Source organism: Nestor notabilis, unplaced genomic scaffold (genome assembly GCF_000696875.1).
Source record: "Nestor notabilis isolate BGI_N333 unplaced genomic scaffold, ASM69687v1 scaffold7601, whole genome shotgun sequence".
Taxonomy (NCBI): domain Eukaryota; kingdom Metazoa; phylum Chordata; class Aves; order Psittaciformes; family Psittacidae; genus Nestor; species Nestor notabilis.
In genome coordinates, this window is record NW_009913281.1 from 26,112 (window position 1) to 38,955 (window position 12,844).

General features: G+C 40.0%; 1 protein-coding gene across 1 annotated transcript in view; it reads right to left on the bottom strand.

The window, feature by feature from the left end:
* Window positions 1-12,844, bottom strand: part of FOXN1 (forkhead box N1) — a 49,310-nt gene that overhangs the window by 20,248 nt on the left and 16,218 nt on the right. Inside the window, exon 2 of the mRNA XM_010023134.1 lies at window positions 117-261. Coding sequence (XP_010021436.1) covers window positions 117-261 — 145 coding nt within the window. The remainder of the gene's footprint in view (window positions 1-116; window positions 262-12,844) is intronic.

A 12,844-nucleotide genomic window follows, 5' to 3' on the forward strand; every position in this document is an offset into this window, starting at 1 on the left:
CAAAAGTAAAACTTCCAATGCTAGTTAAGAGTGCTGAGATTTTGTACAGCACTTGCTGAGTGTTGTATCTGAACTTTTGCCTCTGAAGAGGAACAGAATTGGGCCAGCTTACTCACAGTTTGCTGAACTGGGGATACTGAGTCCCCCTGTGTCTTCATGAGGTCTTGTTGGTCCCTTTCCACAGTGACCGAAGAAGAAAACTTAATATTTGCTTGATCTTGGAGTAGTGAAACCATCACCAGAGCCACACCGACAAAAATCCTGCCGGGACAAAATCAAATGACAATACATAGTTTCTAAAACTTAAACTAAAAGAAGGCACCGTGTTATGTGCAGGTGATGAGGCAGTGTCAGACATGCAGCTGAACAGTCCCCGTCCTGATGAACTCTTAATTCAGTTGAGTTATTTTAGCTATTAAAGAAGTGTTCCGTAGGTGCAGTTACAAAGAGGATGTGATACAGAGTTGATGTGGATTTACCACATGATTTTTTTTTTTAAATAAAAATAAGTCATTACTTTGTTTTCTATAGGTTCATAAGTTAATGAAAATGTATCACTTTGGGGTTATGCAAATTGAGCAATATTGTTTTATTGAGAGATGGGAATATAAATGCACCCCAGTTGCTTTCAGTGGGATTATACCAAATGAAGGGGTTTTTGGTGGTATTACTCAGACTGCTGATTGCTACAGACTGATGCTTTCATTTTGCTTTTTCATTAGTACCAATCCCTTCAGCCTTTTCATTCTGTTTTGCATTATTAAATGTATCTGAGAGATGTAAATAACTCCATCATTCCATACCTATTTTGGTTAGTTCTATCTCCTCTCAAGTTCCCAATCTTTGATCTTTGGATATATGAGACATATCTGATGGTGTTTTTCGGATTAAGAGGAACGCATTTAATCTTCTAGGATTTTGTTTTCTACCGTGTGTTTTCCCAGTCCTCGTTCACTGGAACTATACACCCTCTCAAGTCACACACATAACGCTGCACCAAGTGTGTATCTATGTCAAGATGTCTTGTTTTCATAGCTTAGATTTCAGGTGTACAAGTCAGGGGGGGAAAAAGCCCCTTTAAGAGTTAATTTGCAAGGTCTTTGCCACGTGTTTCTATGGCTGTTAGGTAAATAACTAAGGGCTTTATTAGGTTTCGTTAACAAAGACATATCACCTAGAAATGTGGAAAACCCTTTTGCCTTTATAGTTCAAAGAGAAATCTATATTTATGATGAGTAAGACTGCACCGCCTGAGGGGATAAAGCACAATGGGGCTTGGAAATCAAGTATGAGACCTATAGTAGTATATCAGGAAAAAATGATGTTAGATAAAGTTCAGAGATTTCTTAGGTGCCGACTCTTTTCCCAGTAGCTCAACTGGAGGCTGATGAGGAGATAGACTTCCTACTGACTCTCATCTAGAAAGAAGCAGGTGGGAAAACTGACAACTGGGAAATATATGTGTGTATATTTGGAAGTGTTCCACTCTGTCTGCCCTCCTAGTGCTGGTTTCCCACTTCAGGTTATACAGAGCTGTGTCTGACCTCTCTTTTATACTGCAGTTTTTCAACCCAGCTTCCTAATTTGTGGTCTTATGCATTAGAATTTTATGAAAAGCTTTTGTACAGTTAGGATTCTTGTCCAGTGGCTTTTGCATTGCAAGAGACATTTGGCAAATGGTCACAAATAAACAAAAAGGAGGAGGTCGACTTGAAGAAAATCGGATTAATGAAAATAACAAAATAAGTAAGTCTAAAAGCACTGATTGCAGAGTATAATAGTGCCTGAAGCTTTTCTGTTCTCGTGTTTACCATTAGTATCTGTGATAGAGCCAGGTAAAAAGAATCATTATCTAAAGGGCTGATTCAACAGGTCAGAAGGTTCTGGCTCTGCTTACTGAAGGCAACCAGACTTCCTCTCAGAAAACAAAGTGAATGTATCATGGTTATTTGGCAGTCAGTACAAGACATCCAGGAAAATCAAATTATTATTGTGTCTCCCCTCCAAGACTTTTGTTTATTAACTTAATTTTGCTCTTGTGGAGGCTGATGAGAAATGAGTTTTACTGCTGTTTTAATACTATAAATGTACCCCCCTGCATAGGCAAAGTGTTTTACTGAGTATTAAAGGAGAAGCAGCCTCGTACTAAACCAATATCAAGCTGATTGTCTGCATTCAGTGGTGGTTACTTAATGCCTTTGTCAAGAACCCATTTCAGAGGGGTGTCCCATTCGGGGAAAAATCCTAAGCCTATGACCACAGTGCTGTATTCAGTTTACACATTAAGATCACCACCATTCTTCATCGGCTCGGTAATATCTGCCTCTCCAAGTCATCTTTATCTTAGAGCCGGCATCCTGTGGATACATCCTGCTGTGAGAGAAAAACCTCTGGCCGCACACTTACGACTTCCTAGTTTTTCTTGGAGTCCAAACTTCTCACTCCAAAAGCCATCTGCAACCTCACTTGCACTGGTATGTGTCACAATAGGCTGTGAATACAGGTAAGTAGAAACTGCCAAATTAACATACCAAAAAACCTTTGCTGTTCCTGTTCTTTAAATCTCATTTTCTTGTTTTTAAAATGTCCCTTTGTCACACTAACTTTAATTGTAGAAAGAATACATAACAAAAACCCCAAACAACCAAACCACTTGGCATTCTTAAGAGAGAATTTAGCAAAGAGAAACTAGACTACTTACTGGCAAATCTTCCTTAAGACAAGAGATTACAGTCAGTTGAGGTTGTCAGTAATCGGGATTACATGAAATCATTTACAATAAAGTGTTCCTGGGAGACAGAGAGCTTAAGGAAATTGTGGGTTGTCAAGCTGGAGGACGTGTTAAAGAAAACAATAATGCTTTGATTTGGAAAAAGGTATCTGATTATCCCAGATGTAGCTGGAACCATTTCTCCCCAGCTCATGTCATTTTGACTTTGTAAATGTTGCGTGACAATCCCGGGCTCTTGTGATGTGATAACTATCTTCCAAGAAGAAAAGAGTGAGAAACTGTAACCTCAGCTGAGCATTTGGATAAGCAAGATAGCAGCAGCTGATCTATTAGCTCTGCATGACTGGAATCCTGTGGCAGCAATCCATAGCTTGAACAATTCTGGGGCTTGTGTCTTTTCTGGCTATTTTGCTGGTGATACACTTCACCAGAGCTCGGCCTCAGCAATCCGAACTGCGCTCAGTGCTGCCTGTTACTGTAAATGCCCTCTCCATCCCTTGGGGCTGAGATCAGTTTTCATGAGAGGAAGGTGTGTTTGGATGTTCCCCAATTCATAATTCATTCTGCATGCATGCCTTAGGCAGCTCACTGATCCTTGCTTGACACTGGCTTCTGTGATCTACTCTTTTCTCTGCCCCCTCCCCAAAACACTAAATCATCTTTTTTCATCTCCTAATCATGCTGATGTTTTTCAATGTAAGGAAGAAGTAACTATTTGGGACTTTTTGTTCCTGACTTTTATAAGAAAGGAGTCAGAGAATCCAGTTTATAGTTAAAAATCTGTCCCTTAATGATGTTAAGTTCCAAATATTGTAGAAATGACCAAAATTTTATGCCTAACACTTGCCATGTAGACAGGAATATTTCAACATGTAATAATTTATATAGGAAACTTCCAGAAGAAAAGGAACTTATTAATGAGAAACAGACATTTTTGTGGCTTACAATGAATTCAAGACCTTCTTTCTATGCTTATTGCTGACAGATTGACACCAAAGGTTGTGCTGCGTTGTGGTTGGTGATGGCTTTGATGATCTCTAACCTTCTTGTCACTAAGGCTTGCCCTGTTTTTAGAAGACACTTTAAGGAGCAGGGTTTCAATCTGCACAGCACTAAACTCTGGTTACAATTTCTTACTGCTTTCTGCTTCTCTTGATACTATGTATTGGACCTTGATTATAGGGTACTTGAATAGTTGTGACAGAGCTTCTGAGAGTGGTATTTTCTTCTCTTCTGAATTTAGATCTGTTTGGGAGTCTGTCTAATTTAACTATGCTATATTTGCTTTCTTATTCAAGGGCTCTGAGCTCAGTCTTCTCATGGTTAGGTAGTGGTTACTGCCTACATTCAGCTATCTCTGGAAATAACTTCTGCATCTTTAGAAGGAGCATGTGGGAAACAAGCTTAATTCATCAGGGCTGGAGCAGTGATAACCTCAAGTATGGGTGAAGAAAGTTTGCAACCATGAAACCCTTTCGGCATCATATTACATGGGATGTGCTTGCTCTTAGTAACTGTTGGAGAGGAAGAAGCACCTGGCTATAGCTGATTTACAGCTTGCATGATGTTGCATCTCTCCATGTGAATCGATTCCGATGGAATAGTTACTCAGAGTGATATAAACAACCTGAATGTTACAACAGTGAGTGAGTTTACATGTGGGTGGATGGTTTTCAAAACTCCGTAGAAGTATAGATTCTACTCAAGTAGATCTGGTTGTGGAATAATTCCATGTGGGTTTGGGTTTGAGGCTTGTTACGTGAACTGACACTTGTCTAAGAACAATGATGAACTTTATTTGCTAAGTCTAAACTGAGCAGGTTTGTCTAGTGAGAGATACTAGGCTTTAACATTAACTCTCATGTCATTTATTATTTTCATTAAAGATTTGAGAGAAAGTAAATGAATCAATGACATGCACATGTAGTAGTAAATTAAGATGAAGACAAATATTACTGAAGGGAAGTGGGTGCTAGAAACATGGTGGCATTATGAAATAGCAAAAGATATAATGACAAATGGGAAAATAATGATGAAGCAGCAGCCTGCATCTAGCAACTCTATAGGCAGTGAAGCAGTCTGCAGTATCACAGGCCATTAAGAAGTCTACCAAAATTTCAGGTTACCTCCATCAAGGTGAATTCACATAAGAGAAGGATTCCATTTTTTATGAGATCATTCCTGAATTGTCAGGGTTTATTTCTTTTCATTAAGGGCTACCTGTAGGCAAGGCTGAATACCAAGTGATCACTGTGTGTTCTAGAGAGACTTAGGGTGATTGCCACTGTGCCCAGATGTGTGCTCTGAAGCAGGAGTGGTGAGAAGCTTCCTCATAGGTGGAGAGAAAAGTGAGGTGTTTGCAGCAGGTTTTTAATCTGTGCTAGGTACACACTTATAAAATACTACAGCTCTCTGTATAAACAACCTTTAAAACATCCCTGCAGAAGACTTCGTGATGTATTACATCTATGCTCCTTTTCCTCTTTTCCAAGCCGAAACTTGCTTAGTAATTCCTCATTCTGAAGCTTTTGGTTATACCTGCAGCCTTTCCTTGAACAACTTCTAGTTCTGCTAACACCTTTCTGGGATGGGAGGATGAAAAGGACATGTAGCATTCAAGATGTAGGCACACCACAGTGTTTACACAGCAGGTATTCTCCAAGTACACAGCAATTCACTCAAAATAGAGAAGAGCAGATCACAGGATTGCTCCTTAGCATATCCTATGGATTTTGGGTATGTATTTTATCTCTAATGCTGAAGTATTCATTTATGCACAAATAGAAAACATGGCAGAAATTCATGCAGTACAGCTGAGATAACACTTTCTTGTAGACTGAGCAGCCCTATCACTTGGCAAGCCCTTGATGGAGAAAAGCCCCTCACAGGTATATAATGAGCTCAGCAGAAAGGGAGCTCAGAACAGAAACCAAGTGTGGAAGAACTTAGCTAAGAAGGTGAGTTTGTCATTTGGACTTCTTCCTCTTTATAATAAACATGAATACATTTTCCAGCTACACCAGTTAACCTAATAAGAAAAGCTGTTACCTCTCCCTACCAGCCCAGCAACTCTGATGGTATTTTCCAAACCCTTTGCATACTCTGTCCTGTTTTCTGGATGAATGATTATGCTGTTTCCTGAATGAGGCGTATGAAATTTCATTGCTTTATTCTAGACATCTAAGCATGAAGTCAGACACAGTTCCAAGAGTTGAAGTAGTTAATATGATACAGAAACTCTGTGATTCTTTCATGAATAACCAACTTGGTTGGCAGGTCAAACCAGCACAGGAGATAACGGCATAGCGTGTTCGCAGGCTGATTGTAGCAAGTGTGTAACTGAATTCCTTGTGCTGAATTCAGAGCAAAGTTTTACTCTGCAGCAGGTCTGGGGAGTAGCAATGTTTAGATGCAACATGTATAGCAGAGATCAGTGCAATCATGCGACATAAAAAAGAGGAAGAAGCAAAGAGAAAGCAGCTATAGCCATTAAGCTGAATGGTAGACAGAGAGATGCTTTTTGGGCTCAAAAAATCATGAACTGCAGATGCTGGAAGCAAGGAGAATATGGTTGGGAATTATCCCTTTGTTCTCTAGGTATCCCTTACAGTCCCTGCATCTGTGCTTCACTCTTACCTTTTATAATAGCCCTCTTTTGCATCATCTTTTTTTCCATTCAGTGTCCCTTTCTGCTGTTACTGTGTAGGCTGTCACCTGCCAAGTGTTCCTTTACCCATCCTCTTTCCTTCCCTCTCCCTGCAATGACAGTCCATGTCACTTTATTTTCTTCTATCACATTATTAGTTCTTTTGGAACATTCCAATGTATCCCTTTCCCTTCTACTATGACTATTCTAGGTCCTGGTTGCCACAGTGGTTCATGGGCTATCCACAACATTTTCTGTGAGACCTCTCTTTCTAGAATTCATTAGATTTTAACTGAAAGGGAAATGTCAGTTGGTTTTAAAGAGATGACATTGGTTAATGTTTCAGCAACTGCAAGAACCACTATAATACATGGCATGGGTCAGGAATTGTCAGCTACTCCGTACCCAACATATAACACCTTGTGGCCCTGTTCCTTACTGCTTACATGCTGGTGTAATACTCGTGATTAATAGTAAGCTGTTCCCACGAATTACCTATTGATAGCTTAAGGGCTGTATGCAATGGGGTGTACCCTATTCATCCTCTTTGGGGAACATCATGTAGGGGGAACATAGGGGACACACAGCATAGATCCTTCAGCAGTCTTATAATTTGTTTTACGTTCCTTTTCTCTCTCAAGTGAGTCATGCTCATCTCCCTGTGACTTGAGAGTTCATCTTGGGATCTCATGCCATCTTTCTGTCTTTATGAGAAGGTGTGTATGATGATCCACCCTAATGGTTTCTGTTGCTGGCTGTGGCAGCATGTTTTATGATGGGTGTGGTACATTCCCATTTTCTCTGTTGTGCATGTACAGTATTCACCTTGCAGCCCCACCCGTGGCCACTCCCACCCTCCCACTGGGAATCGCCCACAGTAAGCTCTGTAATTACCTTTATTTGATCTGAGGAATGGATTTGGGAATCTTATTTGCACGGTCGTAAGCTGGGTATGTTAAAACAAAAAAACCAAAAACCTTTGACTGACTGATTCACTGAGCAGGGATGTGTTAAGCAGAGAAAGAGCAGACACACAGATAGCCAAGTTCAGGGGCTGTTTAACTGAAGTGGGTTTGGAGTTTTTGCTTTGGAAATGTCTGACTACAATACAGGTATTAACAGGGGAATTTCACCTGTTATCTCCTGTTCTGAGTTCTTCATGTCAGCAGGCAAAGCTGCTGTAAGCTCCAATTCTCATTGGCAGCGTTTCTGTTAGCTTTACATTGGATTAAACTGAATCAGTGCAAACTACGGTTTGTACTTGTTTTACATGTTTAGTCTGGGTTCTGCAGCGTAGTTTACACAGGCCTCTATGGCTCTCAGTGAAGAAACTGTATGCACTCAAAGTAGTGCAGCACTGGTTCAAGCATTTAGGCTCTGGGGAAACCTTTGAAAAGAAAGAAACAAACCCAAAGAAAGACTCAAGCTCCTACTTGGGCTTTTTAAGATCAAAGGTCTTTCAGCTGCAACTAGGAACTAATTCAGCTCCTCACAGAAGCACAGCTGATTGGAGTGATGTGTTCTGCTGACACCTATTCCTAGGCATGCATGAAAAGTGTTGCATATGAAGTAGTAAAGATGCAGGAACAGGTAGTGGAGAATGATATTTATTTCTCTGGAGGGAACCCACCCTCCAGTCCTAGAAACAGCCTTTCTGTCCCCAGACCTTCAGTGTTGTTTCTGTATGTGCAGCAGTCAATACTGCCTAGCATGTTTGAGTATTTCAAATAGGTATGTGGGGAACTGGGCTGATAATTTGATTAGGTTACCAAGAAAGAGCTCTTGATGAGATGCTTCATCACAAGGTTTTAAGGGAACTAAATATCTACAGAAAAGATCTTTGCATGGATAAATGTGAGTGATCAGTTTTTGTGAGGAAGGAGGTCACTGGTGCAGGGGGTGATCTTTAGGGACCTGCTGAAACTGTGTTGCTTAATGTATTCACAAAAAAAAAACCCACAGAAAAAGAAGTGAAAAGCACCATGCCAGAATTTGCAGATGATACTGTTATTCTGAACAGTTGTGATGAAGATTAGGGGGAGGAACAGCAAAAAGACATGTGAAGGAAAACCAGAACTGGCCGATAAAAAGCTTCTTCCATGGTATAAAACTGTGATGTGTTCCTGTCTTGGACAGTGCACAGTTCTAGTTCTCCCTGTCTTGAAAAGGAGACAGTTTATAGGATAGGTTGAGGAGAGGGCTGAATACGAAACAGAGTATGAAGAATAAGTAAGTGGCTTTGGCCTGGAATAAATTGATAGTCGAAGAATGGAAAAGATGTATTAAACCCCAGGTGGCATGAGGAGGGTAAACAGGCATTGAAAGCATCCTCCTAACTCAACAGCTTCAATGCCTGGTAGGAAGGAGATGCGAAACTAGCAAAATGAGGTGGTTCTTTACCCAGCGTGTAGCTGAGCTGTGCAAGGCCCTACCACACAGGCTTTGTATGGATTCAAGGCATGGCTGGACAATTTCATAGAAAGGAAAATCCATTATGGCTTATTAAATAGATGAACACCAGCTCTGACTTCAGAGGTCTGTAACTTGCAAACTGTGTTTGCTGTTTCTATGCTTTCCCCTCATGTTTAGTCTTGTCCATTGCAGGAAATAGGATGCTGGGCTAGATGGGCCTTCGGTTTCACTCAGTATGGATGTTTCAGTATCATGCACACTGCACTGCATACTTTCACAAAAAGCTAAATCCAGAGAATGTCTCATGTTCCAGTGGCATGAATTCTCTGCAGTGTAAAGGTAATGTATTTGTAGAGATACAGCTGTCTACTTACAGAACAAACACTCTAGTTATGGAGAAGGGAGAGAGAAAAAAATCAAGGTGAAGAAATAAAAAGGCAAACGCCTGATTATCCCAAACCTCTTCTCTCCCTGCCCCCAAATTGCAAAGTCATTCACATCCCAGCATCAAGTTGAGAAGTTAGTTTTATAATTTAAAGCACTGTCTTTGGAATACCAGAAGGAGCAAGAGACAGACAGACAGCAGAATAAATGAGGGACAGTTTGGAGATTAAAGAACCTTATGGGAAAATATGGCCTGACATTGTTTTGCAAAATGAGTAACATACAAATATGCTAATCCCTCAGGAAGGAATAACTGCTGAGAACAAGATGAGATACAAGTGACTTGAAATTAGGGAGACTAAATAAAGTGAGGGATGGGAAAGGAAAAGCAAATCTTACAGGATGAATAAAATGAGGAGTTGTGCATGAAGGCATTAAACTTCCTAGGAAGGATTGTGCTCATTCTTTGGAAAACTTAGTCTGCTCTTAGTGCAAGTACAAAGGAAGTTCCCAAGGGAAAAAGAAGATGGGAAAATGAGGGAAGTTATGAGACAATAGGCACAGCTAAACCCATCCTCATTTACAGTGATATGAGACAGCATAAGAGCCTCTAAAAACTGTGAATATTGGCCATATCCAACAGATGAAGTTGCACCGAAGTTCATTCACCCAATTGACCTTCTCTCTGCTTCACTGCGAAGTGACCGATGCCGGTTCTTCCCTTCACCCTCCCCACTTTCCAAGTACTTGCTCCTCTGCTACACCCACCTGTTTTCCCAGTGCCTAATTTATTCCTAGAGTCTATTTCTGTTTCATAAACACTGCTTCCTGTCTGGTAAAAGCAGAACTATCCACAACAGCTATTGGATTTTGAAGTGAATTTTATTTAATTCTCCATCTATTTTAACCCATTTTGGGAAAATTCTCCAAGCTTTGTGAAAACTAAAAGAGGAGCAAGACAAAGCCAAGTTTCTTTCCCCACCTCTACATTCCTGATTGTTTAAAAGCATATTATCCAAGCCAGCATGATTTAAAATGGTATGCAGTAATGTGATTTCTTCATCGAGACTGAACTTTTCAGCTAGGTTCACCTGCCTTGTGCAGCGTGAGGTGTTTTTATATTGATTCCTTTATTTGGGCAGAACTATGGAATTAATAGTCCCTGTGCACAGCAAAACCACTGAGAAGAAAATGGACAAATCTGTGACCTGCATTCCCCTCTTGAGGGGCTTCAGTGCCCCTCTTAAATCTCCAAAGTGTTCAATCAATGGAGTATCTAAGAAATGGAGACTATGAGAGTGGCCTTTCCGATGCTTAAATATTTTGACTTTTAAATGAATATCTGAAGCAACAGAGAATCTCCTTCAAGAGCTATGAATGTATTCAAAATAGTGCCTCTGCTTTCCACTGTTTCTTAACAAATTCCACATTGTGTTTGTGTGTTTGTCCATCTACTGAGTTGATCCCTTCAGGGCAAACATGTCTGTTACATTGATAAGTGAGACAACAAATAGAATCATAAAATCACAGACTGGTTTGGATTGAAGGAACCTTAAAGCTCCTCCAGCTCCAACCCCTGCCACGGGCAGGGACACCTTCCACTAGAGCAGGTTGCTTCAAGCCCCTGTGTCCAACCTGGCCTTGAACACTGCCAGGGATGGGGCAGCCACAGCTTCTCTGGGCACCCTGTGCCAGCACCTCAGCACCCTCACAGGGAAGAGCTTCTGCCTTATATCTAACCTGAACTTCCCCTGGTTTAGTTTAAACCCATTCTCCCTCGTCCTGTAGCTATAGTCCCTGATAGGTTTTTAATTCTTTCTGTCCCAAATTATGGTTAATTAAAATACCTTCTGGGAAAATATTAAAAAGAATAAGCTAGATTAAATAAATCACAAAAACTAGAAAATGTGAACTTCACAGGGTTTTTTTAGGAGAAATTAATTAAGTTCTAGTGCATAATAAGTAGCTTTCCCCATCTCTCGCTTATAGGAAGACCCCAATGACTTTAGAAAATAGAGATTTCTTTCATGACAAAACACAAGGTAAAATCACCCTTGAAATAAAGGTTAGGAATGTCAAAGAAACTGCATCCATCCAAAACCAGTGTGTACAGAAACAGTTTTGCAATAAATAGTCTGAATAAACAGCCTCTATTCCATGGAGGAAGCATCACTTAAGCAAGTGTATTGAATTAAATACACATCGTTGATGCTCTTACAAAATCCTTAGTAGAGACGAAAATTATAAATGAGAAAAAGGCTAAAATTAAACAGGAATCATCTGAGTCCTGCACTTCCCCCTGTACTCTTGTGGTGTTTGACACTCCTCTATCATCATGCAACTTAGGAAGTACATGGCATCGTTTCTGAGAGACTTGTGCCCCCTCTAACAGGGATTTTGTTCATTCTCTCGTTCGTGTTAAAAATTAACTCCTTTACTGAACTGGAATCTTATGTTTTTGGAAGCAACCAGCTATAAAGAGCTTGAAACTGTGCTCATTTCTTCTCTTAAGTATTAAATTTCAGTGATACATAAAACATAATGAACTGATCTAAAGGGATTACCACATTAAAGAAAGAGATGTAAAACTAAACCTATTCCAAAAGCCATTCTGTTTTCTTATACATAAAAAATAATGCAAATTAAGCTTCTTATAGGTGTTTGTTTCCAACACACATCTGATAAAGAATATTCATGAGGGGACTGGAAGTACAGTTTCATACTATTGCTAACTCTGGAATTACTAATAGTAATTTCAGGAGAAAAAAAGCAAATTGAGATAATAAAAGTTATTTATATTTTATAACACAAACACCCCCTCCCCCCCAAAATCTGAATCAATATCAATAACAGCAACAGTTCACCATTTTACTCCCTTGTAAAGATCTCTGTGTAATACAGATTTTCACTCTTTCAGGTGTTTGAGCTTTTTCAGATTGACTAAACAAGTGTAGGACTAAATTTACGATATTATAGTATTTGGGGGGACTATAGACTGGAATGCAAAACCAGAACATAGTGTTAGAGATGCAGTAGAGCAAAATAAAGATGTCAGCAAGGAAAAGTAGGGTCCTGAGCAAAGAGCATGTTGCTTGGAGACTTTTTAGATGCTTATTCATGAAGTAATATCTTGAAATTAAAGATCCTGTTTAATTTTTTTTTGCATTCCTATAGTTATTCCCTCTGATTGAATGTGTTTTCCTGTGGAAACCAGAATTTTATATTGTGATAACTGTCAGCAAAGTGTTTTATAGTCAAGGAGAAGATTTTTTGGGGGGATTAGTTGTATCTGAGGCTGTGTGAAGTGAATTTCTGTATGAGAAGCTTTTGTTACTGTGCTGGTGAAGAGGCCACTCAGCTGCTGGAACCTCATACTTTGCTGTCTTTGTCAGCTTGTTTTGTGGTGACAGCAGCTTTCTGCAGCAGATCTCATGCTATGGTCAAAGGCCATTTTGCTCCGTGGTTGGGAGTAGAGCAGAGCTATAAGATGCCTGGTTTTCACAGCTATTGTTTCTAATCCATAACAAGATCTATATACCATCAGGAATACCATTGGAAAGATTTGGAGTCACAGGAAGGCTGAGGCTGGAAAGGGACCTCAGGAGCTCATCTAGTCCAACTTGCCTGCTCAATGCCAGGTCAGCTAGATTGAAATGAAGAGTATCAGCAGG